Below are 22,932 nucleotides of genomic sequence, written 5' to 3'. Positions count from 1 at the left end.
AAACTGAATACAGAACTGAGGACAGCCTTAAATTCCTAATCGTCCTGCTCCTCCCTCCAAATTCTGGGATTACAAGCATGTCACTATGTGAGGCTGCTATGCTATTAGTAACCACAACAGAATGACCAGATTTGGGGACAAACTTATGTGTGGGTGGATAATGAGCTACTCCAACAGACCTACTCACACCATTCCTGGTAGAAAGGGAAGGGCCTTTGTGTTGATATAACTTCATGTTGGAGTTGTTCTCCTCTCAGAAGCAGGTGATCATCTGCGGGGCAATGGCTTGTCATCAGTTGGAAAGGGCTTCTGAATTTAGTAACTAACTCCAAAGCCAGGCCAGTTGTGAGAAAGCCAAAGTAACCAACTAGAGCGCAGAAGAGATCTGCTGTCCCCGCAGGTGACTAGTTCTTCTCATGGACCCTGTGGATACAGCCAAATAAGACGACCCAGAGCTGGATGCAGTGGTACACAGGGGACAGAGGCAGGAGGATCAGAAGTTGAAGGCTATTCTGTCATACATGAGGGCCCTCTGGATAGCACACAAAGCACACCAGACGCCATGTCCTGGGGACTGGATTCAGACTATCCAGAATATTCTAACTGTAAAAGTGAGCAGACATTGAATAAGAAATGCTACAATCCAGATGGCTACTGGAAGTTTGTGTGAAGGCCAAGACAGACAGACATCAGCCTGTCACAATCTCCAAGTGCTACTTTTGACCCCACAACTGCTTCATTGGGTAGAGCACATAAAAAGATAGGCTGTTAGGCAACCAGAGTTGGAGGCATTTTTTTTTTTTTTCCTGTAAGATGCCTACAGGTTGTGGACACTACATTGTTAAGTTATAGGTATTTTAGGGTAGCGATTTCTCCTCTTAAGGGTGAAGCTACTGCCAGTGCTGGGATATGGCTGCTCTCCATGAAGCTGTAAGAGCATGCAAAAGCTTCTGGGAGTATAAGTAGTAAGGACACCTCCAACTTCCACACAGCAACCAGACCAGGACCTTTTAACCCCTAGTTTCCCCAGGGGTCAGAACAGGGCATGCTAGTCCTGGAGCAAGAATTGTAATTGGCTCACTAAATTTCCCCTCTCCCACCCTGGTCTGGCCGTCCTCGAATTCTACAGATCGATCTGCCTCTGCCTACCGAGTGCTGGTATTGAAGGTGGACACCACTACATCCAGCTCCATTTAGTCATTCTTTACTGCCCACTTGCCTGAGAAATCTGCTTCAAGTTCAGGATCAAAGCCCTTCCCCACCTCACTATGTAGCTCTTAAGGGCTTCAAAGCCATCCACCTGCCTCTGCCCTTTATGACAGACATGACTTCTGGGATTAATAGAGGGTGGTCCTCTAGGCTATGACATGAAGCACACCAGACGCCAAATCTTGGGGATTGGAATTAGAATATTATACAGAAAATTATAGGCCACTCAGTTCAGATTAATTATTCCCCAGTTTTCTCCAGGAAAAAATAATTTTTCTGAAAACAGATGTTATGTATACCAGGTAGATCTCAAACTTAGGGTCCTCCCGAGCTGTGATTGCAGGCTTGTACCACCATACCTGCAGGATACTTTCAATTTCTTCAAGAATGCTTGGCCCTATGTGAAATGTTCCTTTTTAACTGCCGGGCCGGTACAGCCTTGCTAGTTTATTTGCACCTGTGATTCCCCTGTATGCAAAGTTATGCAAGATCTCAAATTTTTATAGGGATGAAATGTCCCGAGAGGGACCTGTGGAGAGTTTTCTACTACCACACCACCTTTTTTGTTGTTTCTCGAGACAGGGTTTCACTGTCTTGAAACTAGCTCTTGTAGACCAGGCTGGCTTCAAACTCAGAGATCTGCCTGCCTCTGCCTCCCTAGTGCTGGAATTAAAGGCGGGTGCCACCACTGTCCGGCCCACATCTTTTTTTTAAATTTTTTAATTATTATTATTAAAAATTTCCACCTCCTCCCCTCTTCCCATTTCCCTCCCCCATCCCCCCAAGAGCCCACATCTCTTTAAGGGAAAAAAAAATTCAAGTCAGATGTGGCACGTTTTTAATCCCAGTACTTGACGGGCACGTGGCTCTTCATTAGTGCAAGATCAGCCTGGTCTACATAGTAAGTTGCAGGCTAGCCAAGACTACATACATAGTGAGAATCTATCTCAAAAATAAAATTATATTATTTCTGTATATATGTGTGCATACCAGTGCACATGTCAAGGCGAGAGAACAACTTTTGGTAGTTCTCTTCAAATATGTGGGTGGCCCAGGGTTGAACTCATGTCATCACGCTTGGTGGCAAGCACCTTTATAGGCTGATTACAGGTTTGAAAATTACTAATTTTAATGAATTTAGAGAAATTATACTAATAATTTGAAGAACACATGGAAGACGGGTGGACCACACATGGTTTTTTATAACTTACAGTAGCTCTTTGCTAGAGGCAGCGTCCTGACTGAGCAGCTTGTATTCACTTCACAGTGGACACAGAATTCTCGTTTCTCTGGATGCTTACAAACTTCTTTCCTTGCTGGCATAGGGTTTGCAGCTGTGGTCCTCAAATTGCCCGTGTAGTAGGTAGTGTTCATGGAAGCTTACACTAGAAAGTCTGCTTCCAACCTGCACCTGACACTCCACCTCAGTAAACAAGATCATTTCTCTTTGGAGGCACAAAAATGTTAGGTAACTTTGACTGAAGGGGAAGGTATTCAAGTGGGTAAAACATTCAATGTTATGTTCAATCCTGAAGCACCTTGAAAAGGATCAACTTAGTAGCCCTCAGAATTTTCACTGCTAATCAGGACCAAGTGAGGCTGAGTACTTAGGTTCTTTACAGGACACAGTATGAAATAAGCGGATGAATGCATAGACCGGGACTAGAATTCATAAATGGTATATCATTTATTCAATGAAAAAAAAGAGGAAAATTAAAGTCACTTTCATTCATTTCCTCCCAAACTCTCAAAACTCCCTTCCCTCATTTAGAAACAAAACAAGAAAAAAAAAAAAAAAACCAACAAAACAAAAAACCAAAAACAAACCCACACTGAGAGATACATTTGTACAAAAGCTATACAGCATCCCAGCCCGCCCCTCATAATATTGGATGGGTGTTATTACAGAAATGAACCCGCCTGACAGACATGGAAAGAGCTGTGTTGAACTCAGGTTTTGTAGGTTACAAGCACTGCAAAAATATCTCCACTTGCATCTTTCAAACTGGAAAGTGATCACATAACAGACCTGAGGTTAGAAAGGACCACAGTGTGAACCAGAATCCCATTCTCTTTCTAGGACTCCAGGGGAAAGGCAAGCATTGGAGTGAGCTTCCTTTGGGACAGAAAGGAGGGAAGTAGGAAACCTGGCCACCGTCAAAAGGCACTGGGGTTTCCCTGGAGGCAAAGGAGTTAAAGTAACCTCCCAAGGAACAAGCTCAGTTCCCTTTCTCTACTCCAAGAGTCTAGAGTGCACACAGAAAGAAGTAAGGTTTCCTTAGCTCTAGTACCCCAGAACTCGGATGGTGGTCAGGGCCACCTGGTAGAGGCAAACCTGAGGGTCTCAAAGGCAAATCTCAACTGTGGATTTCTGTGTTCTGACATGAAGGGTTCTAAGGTGTTACACTGTGTACACCCTCTCATATGAAAAGCTTTAGAACACACACACAGGAGGAAAAGACATTCGTAAGATGTTCTACCTTGCACTCTCAGTAATGAAACTGTCACTTAAAGGGAAGCTCTGCCAAAAACACCCTCTTGCTACTCACGGAAGGACAGAAGGGAGGAAAGGACAAGCCGATAAAACCATAACTATCAAATCACTCATCAGCAGGGGCAGATACAGGCTCAAATTAAGGCATTTTTGTGGCTCTTCCTCAGGACTGGTACCCTACCCTCCCAGTGTGAGCATCCCAAATCTTAAAGCCTAATGCTTCGGCGCCAAATGAGGTCCTTGTGCCCTCAGCACAAGATGATGGAATGTGAGGGCTCAGAAAAAGGAGGTACAGGAGGCTGCTGAGTGCGCCCCACTTTCTCACTGCCATTCTGAACCTAAGTACCGCTTCAAGAAATCCCACTCACCCTGGCTACAGCAAGAGGTAGTTTAGGGACATGGACCCCCAGCCACTTAACCAAGTTCATGAGATAAAACATTTAGCACAACCTACTTATCTATTTTAATAAAGTTTTTATTTTCTTCCTTTCCTTTCTTATAAGAGGAAGGTTTAAAAAAGCACATATAAAGTTCAGCTCATGTGGAGTGGAGAGGTGAGAGAATGTGAGGGGTTGGGCAGCTCCTAAAGTGTAGGAGGGCCCTAAACCCGAGAACTTTCGTGTCAAGTCTGGGAAAATCTAGGGGATGCCCCCCAAATTCCAGTCTTTAAAGCTCACACTACCCTTCTCTGCTACTAGACACAGTGGTGTGTTCTTCCAGACAGAGTGCAGTCCTCCACAGTCCTCACTGGGGAATGAAATCAACAGGACACCTCCTTCTTCCCCAGCTCCTCTCAGCCGGGTGCATTTACATCTGGTGAAAGCCTCAGGGACCTCACCAGCATGCTCAGATATGGAGAAATAAGGTCACTTTAATGCCTTAAGGTGTGTCCGTCTGTGGCTGTCTCCTGCCCATCACCACTTTTTTGGTTTCTATTAACTGAGGATGCTCTCCTTAAAAACAACAGGGAAGAAAGGATAGTAATTATAGAGAATTATCCACTGAAGCACAGACGAAACAAAAAGAGACAGAGAATACTAATGCCAACAGGACCTGCAGATCAACTGCCAACACCTGCCACCCTGGGACAGGGGACACACGGGTTACTTTTCAAATAACCAGAAAACACGAGTCACCACACTTCCCACTGTGTCAGCTAAGGACCTGACATGAGAAGTATCAGGGAGTGGAGAGACTTGGGACTCATGCTTGGGGCTCTAAGGAAAAAATAAATCCCAAAAGAAAACCAACGAAGCTGAGACACAAGTCTTGCCGTCCCCATTTCAGCTTGTGGTGGGTGTGGAGGCTCCTGCATCTTCAAGGCTAAGGAGTGGCTGAGGTTGGTGGGCCTGGAGCAGGAGGTGGAGGGACCCCGTCTGCAGATGGAGGCGGCGGCTGCTGCTGTGGTGGAGGAGGATCTGCAAACACATTCAAGGTAACTTGTCACTGCTGGAAATGGAGGCTGGGGAAAGAACCCATTCAAGAGAAAGTGACAGGAAGGAGGCTTTGTTGTTGTTGTTCGTGGGGTGGGGAGGATAAGGTTTTACTTGTAGCCTTGGCTGGTCTGGAACTTGCCATGTAGACCAAACTGGCCTCAGATTCAGAGATTTGCTTGCCTCAGCGACAGTTCATACTTGCTCGGGAAGTAACTTTCTTTGCAGCAGGCAAACAATGTGGGCCCAGAGGCTTGTTATCTCTGAGGTCAAGTACAAAGAAGCCAACCAGAGCTGCTCACGCTGCTTACTCTCACCTAAGAAGTAGGCAAGGGAAGTGCTGGAATTCACCCACCTTCTCAAAGGACCACTCATTCCAAGAATCACTCCAGACTGTTTTTAGAACTTAATTGTATTTCTACTTTATTGTATTCTAATTGTTCTCTCTACTAATTGTGTTTCTTCAATTAAGTAATCAGAGCTTTCATGGACTAGCTCTGTATCTTTTTCTTTATTCCATGGTGTCCAGCCTAGCTGGGCACAAGAGAGATTATCAATAACTTCTTGCTGATTAACTGTTTCCACCAGGGCCACAGAGCTTCACTGAGGCAGCTGCTGACAAGCTGGATAGTCCTGGGAGGCCCTCACAGTTCCTCAACTGCCACCCTTAGATTTCTGGCCCAAACTAGGTCAGGTCCTGAAGGGAACAATTAGTGTGAGTGTCTGGGGTTCTTTTTTATTTCAACTCTAGCGGCTTTAGCATACAAAGGAACACTACAGATCATTTAATCCAAGGCTTTCAAACCTCTAGATCTTGACAGAAATGAAAACACATTAAACAAATAATTAAAGTATAGTTATACTAACTAACTAGGCATTCCCAAGAGGAATCTATCAAACCTCTACAGTTCTTCAAACATTCTGAACCTAGTCATCTCCTCCTGTGTGATCTTTGAGAAGGAGACTAAGCTACTCATGCAGTGTGGCTTGTTCAGGGCCCAAGAGCCAAGTCAGAGGCTCAGATTGCCTCGATACCCTGTTTATACGAGGTGGGACACTCCATGTTCTTGAGATACTACTCTTTCTGGATGGATCCTAGTGTCAAAACAATGTACAACTACAATAAAGTATAGCGACACTATCTGTTCCCAGGGATGGCTAACTGGGTCAATTCTTTCTTATCTGGGAAGTGGCACGGCAAGCATTTTCTTAGTCATCTACTATGACACCTGACCATGAGCTCAAGGGAAATCATTTTTCATAGGGGCTAGATTCTATGAATTCAACGAAGACTGTTCCTTTTTTTTTTTTTTCCCCCGAGACAGGTTTTCTCTGTGTTGCTTTGGAGCCTGTCCTGGAACTAGCTCTTGTAGACCAGGTTGGCCTCGAACTTATAGAGATCCGCCTGCCTTTGCCTTTCGAGTGCTGGGACTGTGCCACCACTGCCTGGCTAAGACTCTGTTCTATGCATCTACTTTGTTTTAGCCTCTGGTTTCAAGGTGAGGTATGCATGGCTCTATGTGAAGCTGACTTCCCTGCAATGAAGTCTGGAACGTTACAGATTATCCCAAGTATTTTGTAGTTGTGTGTGACATGCATGCATACATAGGTGTGCTGGTGCTATAGCATGTGTGTTGAAGCTATGAGACAACTTGTGGGAGTCAGTTTTCTCCTCCAGCATGCAGGTCACCAGGAATCAAACTCATGTCAGGTTTAGTCGCCAGTGTCATCACCTGCTACCCCTCCCCCCCCAGCCATCTCTCATCACTTCACTAAACCCTACCAGACTTCCTAAAAGGATAGATTTATTCTGGTTCATTGTTCTAGGACACAGTCCATTACAGCAGGAAGTCACGATAGTAGCAGCTTCAGACAACAGGTTACATTTCATCTACAGTCAAGAAGTAGAGAAATGAATACTCCTACCAAGTTTTCTTTTTTGTTTCCTAATTAAAGGAATTCCCCCTCCCCAATCCCTAAGGCTTCTTTGCTCAACATTCCTAGCTGTGTTGGAACTCCCTCCTGGGATTAAAGGTGTGTACCACCTCACAGACCAAGGATTCTTATTCTCTCAGTGAACAAGAGCTAACTTCTGGCCACAAAAATGAACATAAGCAATCATGGCAGGATCCTTCTCACTGCACGTCTACAGGACTGGAGACAGACCATAGTCCATGATGTAACCCTGAGTGATGTGGGTTCCCCGCTGTATGCTCTGAGTATGTTTTATTACCATTGGTTAATAAAGAAGCTCCTCTGGCCTATGGCAATCAAACTAAACTGAATGCAGGGAGAAAGGTCTTGGAGTCAGGCAGATGCCACAGCCACCTAAGAAGCAAGATGTGAGCTTACAAACTATGACCCTCGTGGTAAAATATAAAATAACAGAAATGGGTTAATCTAAGATCTAAGAGAGCTAGCCAGGAACATACCTGATCCATTGGCCAAACCACGTTGTGATTAATACAGTTTCTATGTGATTACTAGGGTCTGGGTGGCCAGGAAATGAAAGTGCAGTTTCCATTTACACCTATGGAAGTCAAGTCAACCTTGGGGTAGCAGAGGGGCTTAGGAAAAAAATTACTTGGGGTTTGAACACTAGCTCAGAAGGATGCTACTGAGTTCATGGCACTTCTCTTCCTCATACTCCTTTTTTTCCCCCCCAAACGATTTATTTATTTATTTATTAAGTATACAATGTACTGCTGGCAAGGAAGGCACCAGGTCTCATTACGATGGCCGTGAGCCACCATGTGGTTGCTGGGAATTGAACCCGGGACCTCTGGAAGAGCAGCCAGCGCTCCCACCCTTTGAGCCATCTCTCCAGCCCCCTCATACTCCTTTTTCATTCAATCCCTGAACCCCTTCTTCTCAAGTCTATGCAGGACCACCAACCTGCCAATAGCTGCAGGAGCTCACACCCATCTCTAGACTCCCTTCTCTTACTTCCTTCCTGTTTTAAGAAAGGTTTTACTATGTAGTCTTAGCTACTCTAGAGCTCCACCTACAGACAAGGACAGTCTCATATCTGCCTCTACTACCAAGTGCTGGGATTAAAGGAGTACAACGATGTTTGGTCCAGTTTCTTTTTTACCCAACTCATTACTGGTTTTTAATTTTTGTTTGTTTTTTGGATTTTTGAGATAGATTTCTCTGTGTAGTCTTGGCTGTCCTGGAATTCACTCTGTAGACCAGGCTGTCCTCGAACTCCTAAGCTAACTCACCACTTTTAACTTTGCAGCATAAAAGTTCTTGTAGGAAAATAACAGCCAGGTTCAAATTAATCAAATTTAACCATGTGTAACAGAAATAATCGGCTTACCCACGGATCTCAGTACTGAGTATACAACCAGAGTTTCACAATGAAAAGTCATCTTCCACTTCTCACGAAGAAAGATTTTCTTCCTTATCAGTAGCCACCCCCACCGCCGCCAAAGCAGGAAGCTGGGGGAGTGAGTACCTTCCCACTGTGCTACTTACACATGCCGTTTGGTGCTGTGAGGGGTACCCTGGGTCCTAAGATGTTTCCGGGCATTGGAGGCATGCCGGGAGGGGCGGGGCCACTCCCGGTAGGATGGATGTTGGCTGCCACAGTAGGAATCATGCGGCCTGGCATGGGCTGCCCAGGCATCATGGAGCCAGGGCCTGGTATCTGACCTGTGAAGGGAGATTTAAAGTACTTTAAGTATATATGCATTCAGGGGGAAAAATAACCAACTTAATGTCCATGACTGGAGAATATAGATAAATATTTATTTAGTGATGAGCACTGGTGGCACATGACTTTAATCCCAGCACTTGGGAGGCAGAGACAGGCAGATGTCTGTGAGTTTCAGGCCAGTCTGGTCTACAGAGTGAGTTCTAGGAGGTTCCAAAGCTACAGTATGGTCACATCCACACCATGAGTAAGGAGGTGAGAGGCCAACTTGCAAGAGTGTTAGGTGTGCTGGGTTCTGAGGACTGAACTTAGACGGTCATGCATGAGGACAAGTGCCCTCTCGGCCTCACCAGCCCGATGATCAACCAGCTTCATAACAACATGGTCCTTATCTACCTCACGCTACTCACTCTATCAAGTCCGGATAGGACAAAGCCTTAGAAAAGTAAGAGAGGATCATGCAAGGAGGAACACTCCAGAGTGTGTCATCGGAATAACATAACACAACTGTTTTGGATCACTTCCCACAGTTCACTTTCACACTGATTCTAAAGGAAGGCCTGCTGAAATCCACGGGTCCAGGGAACACCCGACAGAAAAGAAGTCAGCAAACTCATCAGCCATGCTCTCCCTTCCAACCCAGTCTATTTGGGATATGTGTTCCTAGGCAAGTTACTCAGTTTCCCAAAACTGTACTGAACAGTAGTACCTCAACAGCAGTCCTCCTTAATATTGCACAGGTTTCATTTTCATCAGGGCATCTGCTTTATTCTTTTAAACAGTGCCTTCTTTTGTCACTGATTTCTAACATGCCTGTGAGTGAGAGGCAGTGTGCTGCTTAGCAAACCTGACACAAATTAGAGCCCCAAGGAAGAGGGAGGAGGGAACATCGACCGAGGAACTGCCTGGGACACAGCTGTGAAGCACCTTCTTATTAACGACGGTGTGGGAGAGCCCAGCACACTATGGGTGCTGCCACCCCTGGGTAGGGGTCTGGCTTGTAGAAGGAAGAAGTTTAAGAAAGCAGTGGGAACAAGCCAGAAACAGTGTTCCTCCATGGTTCCTGACCCAAGCCGGCTCCTGCCCTTACTTCCCTCAGTGATGAACTGTAACTGGGAAGTTTAACCTTTTCCTCCTCAAGCCGCTTTTGGTCATGGTATTTTATCACAGCAACACAAAGTAAACCAGAACCAGGGGGGAATATTACTGTCTTATATGGAACAGACTAAAGCTCAAAGAAATAAAACAACTTGTTTTTTCATACAGGATTATGGTATGTAGTTCAGGTTGGCCTGGAGTTTGCTATGTAGCCCAGGCTAGTCATGAACTTGTGATGATCCTTCTGCCTCTGCTGCCTGAATGATGGAACTAGAGCTATGTGCCACCAAGTGTGCTAGCAAAGCTTTCTTCATGGATAGAGTACGGGGAAATATAAAATATATTCAAGCCTTCTAAATCAAGGTCCAGTTCTCTTCTCACCCATTTCTGTCCAAATAAAGGCTTGCAGGAAAGCCAGCACTGTATCACATACACAAAATTCCTATTTCCTTATTTGTTTACTTGAGACTTATCTCACTATGTATCCCCAGCTGCACTGCACCAGCCTTTAGCTCAGAGATCTGCCGGCTTCTGCTGAACCTTAATCCCAAACCCAAGTGCTAGGACTAAAGGTGAGCAGCACGGCGGCACCTCTACCTCCAATATTTTTTAAATAAAAAACTGATTTAAGCACTTTTTACAAGCTAAACAGCTATAACCCCAATTTTGAAATAAAAGATATTCAAGTACTCGAAATGTTCTCTTTAAAAAATATTTATCTTTATTTTATGTGCATGGGGTTTTTTTTTTTTTTGGCCTGTATGTATATCTACGTGAGAGAGCCAGATGCCCTGGAACTGGAGTTACAAAAGCTGTGAGCTGCCGTGTGTGTGCTGGGAATTGAAACTAGGTCCTCTGGAAAAGTAGACTCTTAAACTCTTAAACGTTGAGCATCTCTCCAGCCCCACAAAATGTATTTAAAGAAAGTTTATATGCAAAAACTTCACATCTAGAGAACATTAAAAAACAAACAAACAAACAAAAAAACCAGAACTACACCAACTTGTGTCAGGTACGGTGTGACTATGAACTGAAATGGGACCATCACAGACGACCTGAGAGTCCTAAATCCAATAAGCATCCGAGAAAGAGCACAGGCAGACAGGAGGGATAAACGGAAACCATGAATAGCTGCAACATGTAACCACCAGAAGCTAGAAGGAACCAGAAAACACGGCCCCTCTTAACTCCTAGTAAAGGACACGGCATAGCTGGGTGCTAGAGACCTCATCTTCAGACTGTGAGAATAAGTGTCCATTTTTTGGAAACAGGGTTTCACATGCAGTCCAGGCTAGCCCACATTCTCTTTGTAGCTAAGGATGACCTTAAACTCTGATCTTCTTGCCTCTACTTGTAAGTGATGAGATTATGAGCAGGGGTTTTTATTTTATGTGTTTTGATACTGGTTTTATATGGTGTTGGGGATTACACTGGCGTCTTCAAGCATGTTCACCAAGCCCTCTGCCAACTGAGCTGCACCTCAAGCCTAACCTTCTATTAGTTTAAGTTATATCAAATGTGTGATAAGCCTGTTATGAAGACTCAGAGGTCTAGCGAATGATACATATGCTGCTATGTTCTAGGCATTTAGGCTTTAAAAGTATGAACTCGCCGGGTGGTGGTGATGCACAGCTTTTGGGGTTTTTCAAATCTATGAGACCAACATCTAAAACAAACAAAAGTGAGCAAATTCTTCCCTTCACTACTGTGAAACCTGAAGCCTGAAAAAAAAAAAAAAACTTTACAGGATGATAAACCCTTTCTCATTAGAAAGGGGGCGTCAGCAAGAGGAAAGGTTAAAGTCAAACTATGACTTCTGCTTCTGAGGTTCAACTAGACTGGCTGCCCAGCAAGCCCCAGGGATCCCCGTCTGTATCTCCCCAGTGTGCAATGTTAGACTGGGCTGTTATGTAAGAACCAGAATCAAACAAAGGTCTGGCAAGCTGTTTGCCAACTCAGACATTCCCACAGAAAAGAGGGTTTGGGACATTCATATTTGAAATAGAAATTAAAAGGACTAGAATGAAGACAAAAATCAATGTCTTGTCTATCTGAAATCGTAAGCATTGCCCCCCTCACCGTACCTGAAACAAGTATCACCTTTTTTTTTTTTTAAAGTCCAGCTATTCTTGCTAATTCTCACAAGCTTGAAGTATGGCTCACATAAACCTGCAACACCAAGGAGATAATACTAAACAAAATACGTGTATGTGCACAGTCCATTAACACACACACACACACACACAGACAGCTGGGGCGTATTTCCCTTTCTGAGGTGGGAAGGGAATAGAGAGAGGAAGGACAGTGAGCAAGCTTCAAAAACAGCACTGGCAAAACATAGGATGGTGGGAGTCTGACCTACATACAAGCGTTTTTTAAACAGCAGGCATCTGAAGCCTGGGATATGGAAAGGTTTGCTAAAATTAGGTTTAGCTAGTAGAAAAAGTCTCTCACACTCCCATGTTTATTAGATCTTTTACTAAAGCCTTACACCTATCATGTCTAATGGGATATTAGCTAAGGATTTTATTTTTTATTCACTGAGAGAATAAGGTGAGAACGGAGAATGAAACTGGGAAGGGAACCCGTGAACACTTAAGCATGTGTCATGCACCCATTTCTAACCATGCAGACATCCTCTGGCTGAGTCCCCAGGAGAACGGAAATAACACAATGGGGGCCAAGTGAGGGGAAGTCTAGGATCCACAGAGGCTTTTTCCCCACAGCAGTTTCCTGGGCGCGCCCGTGACAGATGCTCTGTTAGGGCCGGGGCCACACTGTCGGATAGTATAAGCAGGACTAGAAGACGATGGATTGGAGGCTGCCCTGGATACACAGATAGACCATCTTAATTTTTACTCCAAGGAAACAAAGAATAAAGTCAACTGCCCAGGGCCTCGGCTGAGACATGTCCTAGCTTTGTTACTGAAGTAACATTTCCTCACCAAACCACACTTTCTTCCTCGGTGGTGCTGCAGATGGATTGCAGGGCCCTGGGCATGTTAGGCAGATGTGCTACCAGAGCTGTACGAGAGCTTGCAGGCAGTGGGCACCAACCAGTCCTCTCTCTGCTGTGGTTGTCCATGTATTTGTAAATACCGCAAAGACAAGCCAAGGTGGGCAACACAAATGGCTCACCCAAAAGTTGGTTGCTAAAAGGTAAAGGGAAGCCTGATGACTAAGTTCAATACCTGGGATCCAAATGATGCAGAGAAAACTACCTTCCACATGTTGTTCTCTGACCTACATACATGCACCCATACACATACACACATAAAATAGAACAATCTTTAACAACTGATTGGTATAATTACTACTCAACTTACAGACTATCACAGGCAGAAGCGGGTAAGTTTTTTTTAAGACTTTAATGTTTAACAAAATAGGCTTCTTTAATATATATACCTGGGAGGAGGGGAGTCATGCCTTTAATCCCAGCATTTGAAAGGCAGAGATACGTAGATCTCTGTGAGTTCAAGGCGAGCCTGGTCTACAGAGCAAGTTCTAGGGCAAGCTCCAAAGCTACAGAGAAACCCTGTCTTTATACACACACACACACACACACACACACACACACACACACACACACACACACACACACACACACACTCACTCCTGCATGGTCTGTGTGAGGGCATCAGAAGCCCTGGAACTGGAGTTACAGACAGGTGTAAGATGCAATAAGGTGCTAGGAAGTGAACCCCGGTCCTCTAAAAGAGCAGCCAGTACTCTTAACCGCTGAGCATTAAGTTCTTAGCTGAAGAACTGTTAGGTACCATTTTACAGCTTAAGGAGAGAAGATGAATGCAGGGCTGCCTCTGCTAACAAGTTCAGCAAAACGTTAAGACGAGGTAAAAATAGATGTGCCAACCATAGAGCAGAAACACTTTGGGGTGCAGAGTTAGTTCAGTGTTTAAGAGAGCACACTGCTCTTCCAGAGAGCCGAAGCACATGCTAGGCATCGCACAACTGCCTGTTAACTCCAGGGGATCCAAACCCTGTGGCCTCTAAGGGTACTTGCATTCACTTTTAACATTTGCACACACAGAGATATATACACACAACTAAATATAATAAAAATAGGGGCTGCGGAGATGGCGTAGAGGATAAGAGAACTGACTGCTTTTCCAGAGGACCTGGGTTCAATTCCTAGCACCCACATGTCAACTCACAAACACCTAGAACTACAGTTCCAGGGGATGGAATGCCCTCTTCTGGCTTCTAGGGGCACAAGGCACAAAAATGGTGCACAGACATATATACAGGTAAAACTCCCATATGCATAAAATAATGAAACAATAAAAATATAAACAAAATCAAACTAAACACTACACTACATAAAATTTCCTGGCTATTTTGTTTGATATGAAAAAGCTAACTTGGGATACATCTGTAAGATATAACCAGAGATGAAAACTAATAAAGCAAGAACAAAGCATGCAGCAGACGGGACTTACTACACTTGAGGGAGTTTAAATGAAATCTGGGGAAACAAAAACTGAAAAGGCAGAAAAGGTAAGCATATGCAACACGTATAGAGGTGTAGTTCAAAGAGCAGACATCAGTTACATGGATGATCAGTACCATTTGTGTGCACAGCTTAGGAGACTTAAAACAACGAACAGGAATCTCATTTTGTTGAGATAGGGCCTCACTATGCAGCTCTACCTACCTCTACCCTCCAAGTGTTACAGGTATGTGCTATCACACCTGGGTGAACTGCTTTAATGGGTCCTACCACTATCGATGGACAGTTCTGGTTGTATATGGGAAAGGTGCCCATGAACGCAACTGCACACACACACATGCCAAAAGAGGATGCTTAGGCGACTCTTTACCCTCTGCTTTATTCTTTTTTGAGGTGGCATCTCTCTCTCAACATGGAGATTGTGCTTTTCAGATATGCTGGCAGTCACCAAGCCCCAGTGATTCTTTTGTCCCCCTCCCCCACAGTGATGCAAAAGACCCCATCTGGCTGCTGTGGGTGTTGGGATCTGAACTCAGGTCCTCATGGTTGCATAGGAAGTAAAGCTACTCTGAAAAGCTGTACGGATTTTTCATTGAGCAACAAATCTGTCTTAGTTCTCTTTTCTACCACAGTCACACAACAGAAGTTCTGGCCGAATACCAAACATTACCCAGTTCCTGATAATTACCCTCAGGTCCTAATGTAAACACTGTGATCTGTGATGCCCCCTCCCTTACTCCCCGTTTTGAGAAACAGGTTCCTGTTACTAAGCCCAGGCTTTGAACGTACTGTGTCATGAGTATTCAGACTGATGACAGGTGTGCTCCCTCACCACTAGCAGTACCAGTGAGACAAGGTCTCATTATGAACCCCTAGCTGATCTGGAATTTGCCATGCAGCCCAAGCAAGCAATCTACATCCTGTCTCCCATGAGCTGGCATGCACCACTGTGCCCAGCTCATCAGTAAATTTTTCTAAAATTCAGAAAATGTTATTTGGAAGAATTCTGTGTTAGTTAGTAAGCTTTTTGTTGCTGTAACAAATCAAAAGCAAAACCCACTTGGGGAGAAAAGGGTTTATTTCAATTTATACTTCCAGGTCATGATCCATTATTGAAAAAATAAGGGCAGGAGTTCAACTCAGAATCTTGAAGCAGAAACCCTGGAGAAAAGCTGCTCACAGGCTTGTTCTCTGGCTCCTGTTCAGCTGGCTTTCTTGTACACTCAGGGATCACGTGTCCAAGAAGCAGGCTAGGTCCTCCCACATCAATCAGCAATCACGACAATGCCTCACAAACCCACCCGTAAGCCAACACAATATAGGCAAGTCCTCAACTGAAGGCCCCAGGTGACTCTAGTTTGTGTCAAGCTGAAAATAAACACTGGCCACTATAGCCTTGTTCATAGTTCTTGTGACAGTGACAAACCTGAGATGGAAGATGGCCGTCATCCCAAACACCATGGGCTACCTCACCATCTTCATTCAAAAGGCGCTTAGGCATGGTAGCAGAGGCAGATAAATTTCTGGGTTTCAGGCCACCCAGGGTCACATATTAAAAACTGAACTAAAACATACAAGTAAAACACACTTAGTTAATGCTAAGTATACCGAACTCATGTATTTTAATATTATTTTTGTGTTTGCTTGTAAACAAGTTATCCTGAAACAGACCAGGCAAGCTTCAAAATAGGAGATCATCTGCATCTGCTTCCCAAGTGCAGGATTAAAAGTGCATGCCACCACACCTGGCTCACCATGTTTTTAACTAGTTAGAGTAAGCAAGCTTAACTAGCCAGTTGTGGTGGTGCACACCTTTAGACTCAACACTTGGGAGCAGAGGCAGGTGATCTCTCTGTGACTATGAGGCCAGCCTTGTTTAAATAGTTCCAAGACAGTCAGGGTTATGTAGAGATACCCTGTCTCAAAAAACAAAATGAAACAAAAACTAGTGAGTTTAAATTCCTTTCCTTCTTTAAAGACAATCCTCACTATGTAGCCTGACCTGGGTATATATCCAAAGGATACTCAATCGTGCCACAGGGACATGTGCTCAACTATGTTCATAGCAGCTTTGTTTGTCATAGCCAGAACCTGGAAACAACCTAAATGCTCCTTGACCGAAGAATGGATAAGGGAAATGTGGCACATTTACACAACGGAGTACTACACAGCAGAAAAAGAAAACAAAACAAAAAAACAAAAAAACCCCGACAGCTTGAATTTTGCAGGAAAATGGATGGAGCTAGAAAACATTATTTTGAGTGAGGTAACCCAGACACAAAAAGACAACTGTCCTATGCACTCACCCACAGGTGGTTTTTAAACATAAAGTAACGAAAGCGCCTACAAACCACAATCCCAGAGAACCTAGACAACAATGCGGACACTAAGAGAGACTTACATAGATCTAATCTACATGGGAAGTAGAAAGTAGAAAAAGACAAGATCTCCTGAGTAAATTGGGAGCATGGGGACCTTGGGGGATGATTGAAGGGAGGCGGGGAGAGGCAGGGAGGGGAGCAGAGAAAAATGTAGAGCTCAATAAATATCAATAAAAAAGAAGCTATAGTTAATGGGCCAGGCAGTGATTTAATTAATACAGTTTCTGTGTGATTATTTTGGGGCTGGGCAGCCGGGAACCAACAAGAGGCCCCCTCCAATACACTGTAGTAATATAAGCAGCCAGATCACAACTGTATTCAACCATGGCTTCTGTACACAAATATGATTGGTAATTTCTAGGAGAGTATTCAGAAATCTGTCCTTTGAAGGAGTTAGGGGTTAGGACTTTTTGAGGATTCGAAGAATTTTACTGTCTATCTCAATTGCTTCTTTTGCATACACAATATTTGCACCCTACTACCCCAACAAGCGCTAACTCCGGCTCTAGGAAAATATTTATAATGATTGTACAATTCAAACTGATACAAGCTTACAGGACGACTATGAACAGAACAGTATCCAAATACCCCATATCCACAAGAAAATATTAAAAATGGTACAAAGGGAATGAATCATAAAAGTTCATTTGTCTTGCAAATTTTCTTGAACTGATGATGACAGTATACAGACAATCTAAGAATATTTTCTTTAGGTGCTGGAGAGATGGCTCAGTGGTTAAGAGCATTGACTGCTCTTCCAGAGCTCCTGAGTTCAATTCCCAGAAACCACATGGTGGCTCACAACATCTGTCGTAAGATCTGGTGCCTTCTTCTGGCCTGTAGGCATACATGCAGACAGAATACTGTATACTTAATAAATCTTAAAAAAAAAAAAAGGAGAATATTTTCTTTAACATAGTGCTGGGACTTAGTACACAGAGTCTCATTATGTCTCAGGAATTCATCATTACTTAGCCTCTGTCTTGTTAAATTGATTTACCCAAGGAAAAAGCTTCTTCCACTTGAGGTTACTGCAAATGCTACTTTTTACCCAAAGCATGTTAAAGATTTGCTCTTCTAAGTCCTAGCATCATCCAAAGGCAGAAAACTCTCTCCTCTCCTAACCATTCTCTTTTCATTCTGGCTAGTTTCATGCAATGAGAATGCCAGGACCCACTTTTTGTTAGAAAAAGTGGCACTGTGAACAAACTTCCTGTTAGCAAAGGTTCCCTCTTACCTGGCTGGGGAGGGTGTGGTGGCGGCATCTGATGGTGCATCAGAGGGTAGGGTGGGGGCTGCTGATGAGGCATCATGCCAGGGTGCCCTGCTGCTCCGAGCGGGGCCAGACCAGGCCCTCCTGAGTGCTGGTGTGCTTGCTGAGGGTTCTGGCCATGCTGCTGTTCCATCTGTTGGCGAGCCCGGAGCTCAGCGTATTTCAACTGTTCCATGTGGAAGTTCTGGCGCTCAGTAAGCAACTGCTGTCTCTGCTGTTCTAGCTGTAAAGGAAGTAGAAGAGAAATGCCCCAGGAGGGTTCTCAGGACTTTATAATGTGTAGGACATGTATTTGATACATGAGTTCCATCCACACCATGCTATAGGCAGAGGCCCCTTATCGGGGATGTCCTTATGTTTAGTCTAAAATCTACTTTTCCTTATACTAACCTGCAGTGGGGTGAATGCCCCATGGCCCTACTTTTTGACAGACACGAAGGCTTTCTTCTTCCCTTTTCCCCCCCTGGTTTTTCAAGATAAGGTTTCTGTGCAACAGTTCTATCTGTCCTGGAACTCACTTCATAGACCAGGCCTGTCTCTGCCTTCTGAATGCTGAGATTAATGGTGTACACCACCACCGCTCGGCTCCTTTCTTCTTAGTATTACTGGAGACAGTATTTAACTACCTTGCATTCCTGGGCTCAAGAGATCCTCTTGTCTTAACTTCTAAACAGCTAGGACTACAGCTATGTGCCACTGTCTGGGTAAGCCTGCAAGTAACATTTTATTTAATTACTTAAGGAAAGAGTCTCAAAGTGTAGCCCTGCTGCCATCCAACGCAGAGATCCGCCTGCTTCGGCCCCCAAGCTCTGGGATTAAAGGCATGTGCCACCATGCCATAACTGTATTAAAAATATGTTCCATAATCGATATTTCCCTAGGTAAGAAAAATATTCTCTCTACCTGTTCTTCTCAGCAAAGTTTGAAGACTGTTCAATTTCCCTAGGTGCTGTATTTTGGATGTGATCCACCAGTTACTGTCTTAGACTATAAAATGGCTAGCAGGTGACAATGACCTTAGTTACGTACACATTTTATCCTCATATGTGGAATGGTACAGCAAGGCAAATTTTAGCTTTGAAATAGCTAAAATTACACTGGACCACAAAGCACATACTTTCACTGACTAAACACAATTTTTTAATTATTTATTTTTTATTTTATGTGCATTGGTGTTTTGCCTGCATGTATGTTTGTGCGAGGCTGTCAGATCCTGGAGTTGCCATGTGGGTGGTGGGGATTGAATTCAGGTATCTGGAAGAGCGTTTAACTGACAAACCATCTCTCCAATCCCTAAATATAATTTTTTAAAAGGAAACTTGAAAAATACAAACATTTCAATATTCTGAATAGGACTGGAAAACGGCATATAGTTCAGTAGTAGAGCACGTATGTGAGGCACTAGGTTAAAATCCAAGTGCCACAAAAAGAAATCAATAAATAATTAAGAAAAAGCTGGCAAGTTTTCAATTCCAGCACTCAGAAGTTAGAGAGTCCTTCTTGGCAGGTAGTAAGTCTCTGCTGGAGGTGACACTGACACAATAAACAAACCAACAAATACATTTTGATAATAAGTAGAATAAGTACTGTCATATTAAATTATTATCATGTCAGTTGCTTTAAACTTTTGTAACATGGCTGGTACAAAATCTTAATAACATGCATGGCTCAAATTTTACTTCTGTTGAGTATCACTATTGAGCCATTCAATGGGTTAAGGAAATAGGACAATTTGGCTTTTGAAAGGAGCCAATTCCATGAATAAATAATATAGACTATAAATAGCAAAAACTAGGTGGAATAAGCATGACAATTAAATTATAAAAACTTGCAAAGATGATCCACTGTGGGAGAGAAGGAGAAAGATCACAGCAGCCAGGAAAGGAGATGAATGGAGAGCTATGTGCAGGCAGACAGCAGCAGAAACAGAGCTACACGTGAAGTTTAGCAGCCTGGAATGAAAGGCTCTGGCCTGGCTGGACTTCTTAACACGACAAGAAAGGACCCAAAATATAAACATTGAGAGAATGTTCAAAGAGTTCAAGTCTGGAAGAACACTAAGTAGTGACATGTATTAGACCAAACAATAAGAGACCTAGAAACTGACTACAGTCTTGCTATTCTTTCTGGGGAATTTAGAATTCTGCAATTTCCTTAGATTACACACCAGAAATGGTATTTACTTGTGTTCTGGAGTCACTGTTTTAGACAGCTTGGCTGTAGTCCTGAACCTATTTAAAAACTAAAGAAGGTAGGTCTAGATCTGCTTTGTAAATACCTTGAACTGCAATGGTGCCTGTGCTGTGTGTCCCTCCAAAGGGACATTTTTCATCTTTATATTAACCACTCAGTGTTTTGTCTTTTTTTTCCTTTTCTTTTCTGGTTTTTGAGACAGGGTTTCCCTATGTAAGCCTGGCTGTCCTCAAACTCAGAGATCAGCTTGCCTCTGCATCCTGAGTGCTGGGATTAAAGGTGTGTACCACCATTGCCTGGCTTCTTTTTTAATTGCCAAGTAGCTTTTTTTTGGGGGGGGGGGGGAGTTCAAGATAGGGTTTCTCTGTAGCTTTGGAGCCTGTCCTGGAACAAACTCTTATAGACCAGGCTGGTCTTGAACTCAGAGATCCAGCTGCCTCTTCCTCCCAAGTGCTGGGATTAACGGTGTGTGCTACCACTGCCGGGCGCCAATTAGCATTTTTAGATGACCTAAATTCATCAAGGTCTTACATGATTTTTTCCCCCAAGACACAGTTTCTCTGTGTAGTCCTAGCTGATCTGGCTGTAGACCAGGCTGGCTTTGAACACAGGTCATCTTTGAAAAAAAAAAAAAAAAACAGACAAAAACTTTTTATATTATAGAAATGGGAAGAAAGCCAAATAAGATGGAATCCTAGTCCTTGAGAGATTTAGGCAGAAGGATTATCAGTTTGAAGACAGTTTGTGGCCCTGTTACCAAAACAAAGAAACCAACAAACGAAGGGAAAATTTACTCATTTTCCTATCTACAATTAGCTACCCTAAATTATACTAGTTATCTCTAAACTGTCAGTCTTTCATTTATTCTTTTTTTTTTTAAAGAGGAAGGAAGAGGATGAGTGTGAGGGTTAAATAAGGATTATGACTGGGTATCCCTTGTTGCCCAGATTAGTCCCAAACTCACAGTAATCCCTGGCACCCCGCCCTCCCTAGCTGACTTGCTAAACCGTGTCTGTCATTTAAAAACATAGAAACTAATTAAAAGGAAGTAATTATGAAAATTAAAAAAGGCAAGTGATTAAATACACATAGGCACACCTGAGAAGAAAACTCAGTTAAAACTCAAAGCTTTAATGGAGGATGAACAAGTCTCCAGAGGCTGAGAGTACAGGCGCAAATTGCCAGTCCCCATTGGCCCCAGATGGCTCTGGGCTCCTAGATGCCCCAGGGTGCTCTGGGGCAGAAGCAGATCTACATCCTGGCCCCATCCAGTAAATCAACTATCTCTGCCATATCAAATCAAGTCTAAAGGCTGCATAAATCCACACAGGCACCTAATTTTTGATAAAGGATGTCTAGATACAATGGAGAAAAGACAACTTCTTCAAGTACTTCTGGGAAAATTAGACACCCAAACATAGAAGAACCAATCGATATCTCACTTTCACAGTGCTTAAAACAAAACAAAATGGCCACCTTAATGTTAGGATTAGAAACTTAGCTGGGCATGGTGGTGCACATCGTTAATTCCAGCACATGAGAGACAAGGCAGATCAAGGCCAACCTGGTCTATAGATTGAGTTTAAGGAGAGACAAGGCTACACAGAGAAACCTTGCCTCAAAACCCCCACCCCCAAAAAACTAGAAACCTATAAATTGTAAAAAGATATAAGATACAGATATGGCCAAGTGCAGTAGCTCATGAATCTAGGTGCAGCATTCAATCCCAGAACTCAGGAGACAAAGTCAGGTGAATCTCTGTGTCTACAGACAGAGTTCTTGCACAGCCAGGACTAAATAGAGAAACACTGCCTTAAAAAAAAAAAAAAAAAAAAAGGAGAAAAAACATAAAAAAAAAAAAAAAAAAAAAGAAGAAGAAGAAGAAGAAGAAGAAGAAGAAGAAGAAGAAGAAGAAGAAGAAGAAGAAGAAGAAGAAGAGAAATAAGTAAATTAATAAAACAAAGCAAACAAACTTGTTAGAAATGAAAACTAGTGAAGCCTGTATAGAAATCAGTATGCAGTTCTTTTTTTCTTTTCTTTTCTTTTCTTGTTTTTTCGAGACAGGGTTACTCTGTGTAACAGCCCTGGCTGTCCTGGAACTAGCTCTTGTAGACCAGGCTGGCTTCAAACTCACAAAGATCCGCCTACCTCTGCCTCCTGAGCGCTGGGATTAAAGGCATGCGCCACCACTGCCCAGCTCATAGTTCCTTAAAACAACAAAAATAGACTTACAGTAGGATGGGGGGGAGGGGTGAGTGGGGGGAACCACACCTAGGTCTCCAAGTCCATCACAACACTATTCACAGCAGTCAAGGCGTGGAATCAACCGACATGCCCACCAACAGGTGAATAGTTCAAAGAAAATTCACATAATTCAGTTTCACACAGCTGCAAAGAATGATTAGTCGGCCAGGTGGTGGTGGTGCATGCCTTTAGCCTCAGCTATCAGGAGGCAAATGCAGGCAGATCTCTGTGAGTTTGAGGCCAGCCTGGTCTATAGAAGGAGTTCCAGGATAGCCAAGGCTATGCAGTAAAATCCCGCTGTGGGGGATGGTGGAGGGGAAATCAAAAAAGAATGTTTAAAGATTCCCAGGACAATAAGCTAGGCTTAAAAGGGAAAACTATCACGATTTCTGCTACGTGGAAAGCTCAGTGTAAATGTGTGTGAAGCAGGAGTAGGGAGCAGTGAAAGCTATTGGAGAAGAGGACGATATGGAGAAGGCTT

The 22,932-nt window shown here is 43.5% G+C and overlaps 1 protein-coding gene across 2 annotated transcripts in view; it reads right to left on the bottom strand.

Moving 5' to 3' along the window:
- Positions 1-2,872: 2,872 nt before the first annotated feature.
- The window catches only part of Smarcc1 (SWI/SNF related, matrix associated, actin dependent regulator of chromatin subfamily c member 1), a 106,166-nt gene continuing 86,106 nt past the window's right edge, over positions 2,873-22,932 (bottom strand). For both annotated transcript variants that reach the window (XM_050139242.1, XM_050139243.1), the window contains exons 26-28: positions 17,979-18,237; positions 8,617-8,793; positions 2,873-5,121 (exon numbers count right to left, since the gene is read on the bottom strand). In XM_050139242.1, coding sequence (XP_049995199.1) covers positions 5,027-5,121; positions 8,617-8,793; positions 17,979-18,237 — 531 coding nt within the window. In that variant the 3' untranslated portion in view covers positions 2,873-5,026. The remainder of the gene's footprint in view (positions 5,122-8,616; positions 8,794-17,978; positions 18,238-22,932) is intronic.

The sequence above is a fragment of the Alexandromys fortis genome, unplaced genomic scaffold (assembly GCF_014885135.2).
Source record: "Alexandromys fortis isolate MF-2015 unplaced genomic scaffold, M_Fortis_MF-2015_v1.1 scaffold_36, whole genome shotgun sequence".
NCBI lineage: Eukaryota > Metazoa > Chordata > Mammalia > Rodentia > Cricetidae > Alexandromys > Alexandromys fortis.
The sequence above is the reverse complement of the archived record's forward strand: the minus strand, read 5'-3'. Positions and strand labels throughout refer to the sequence as shown.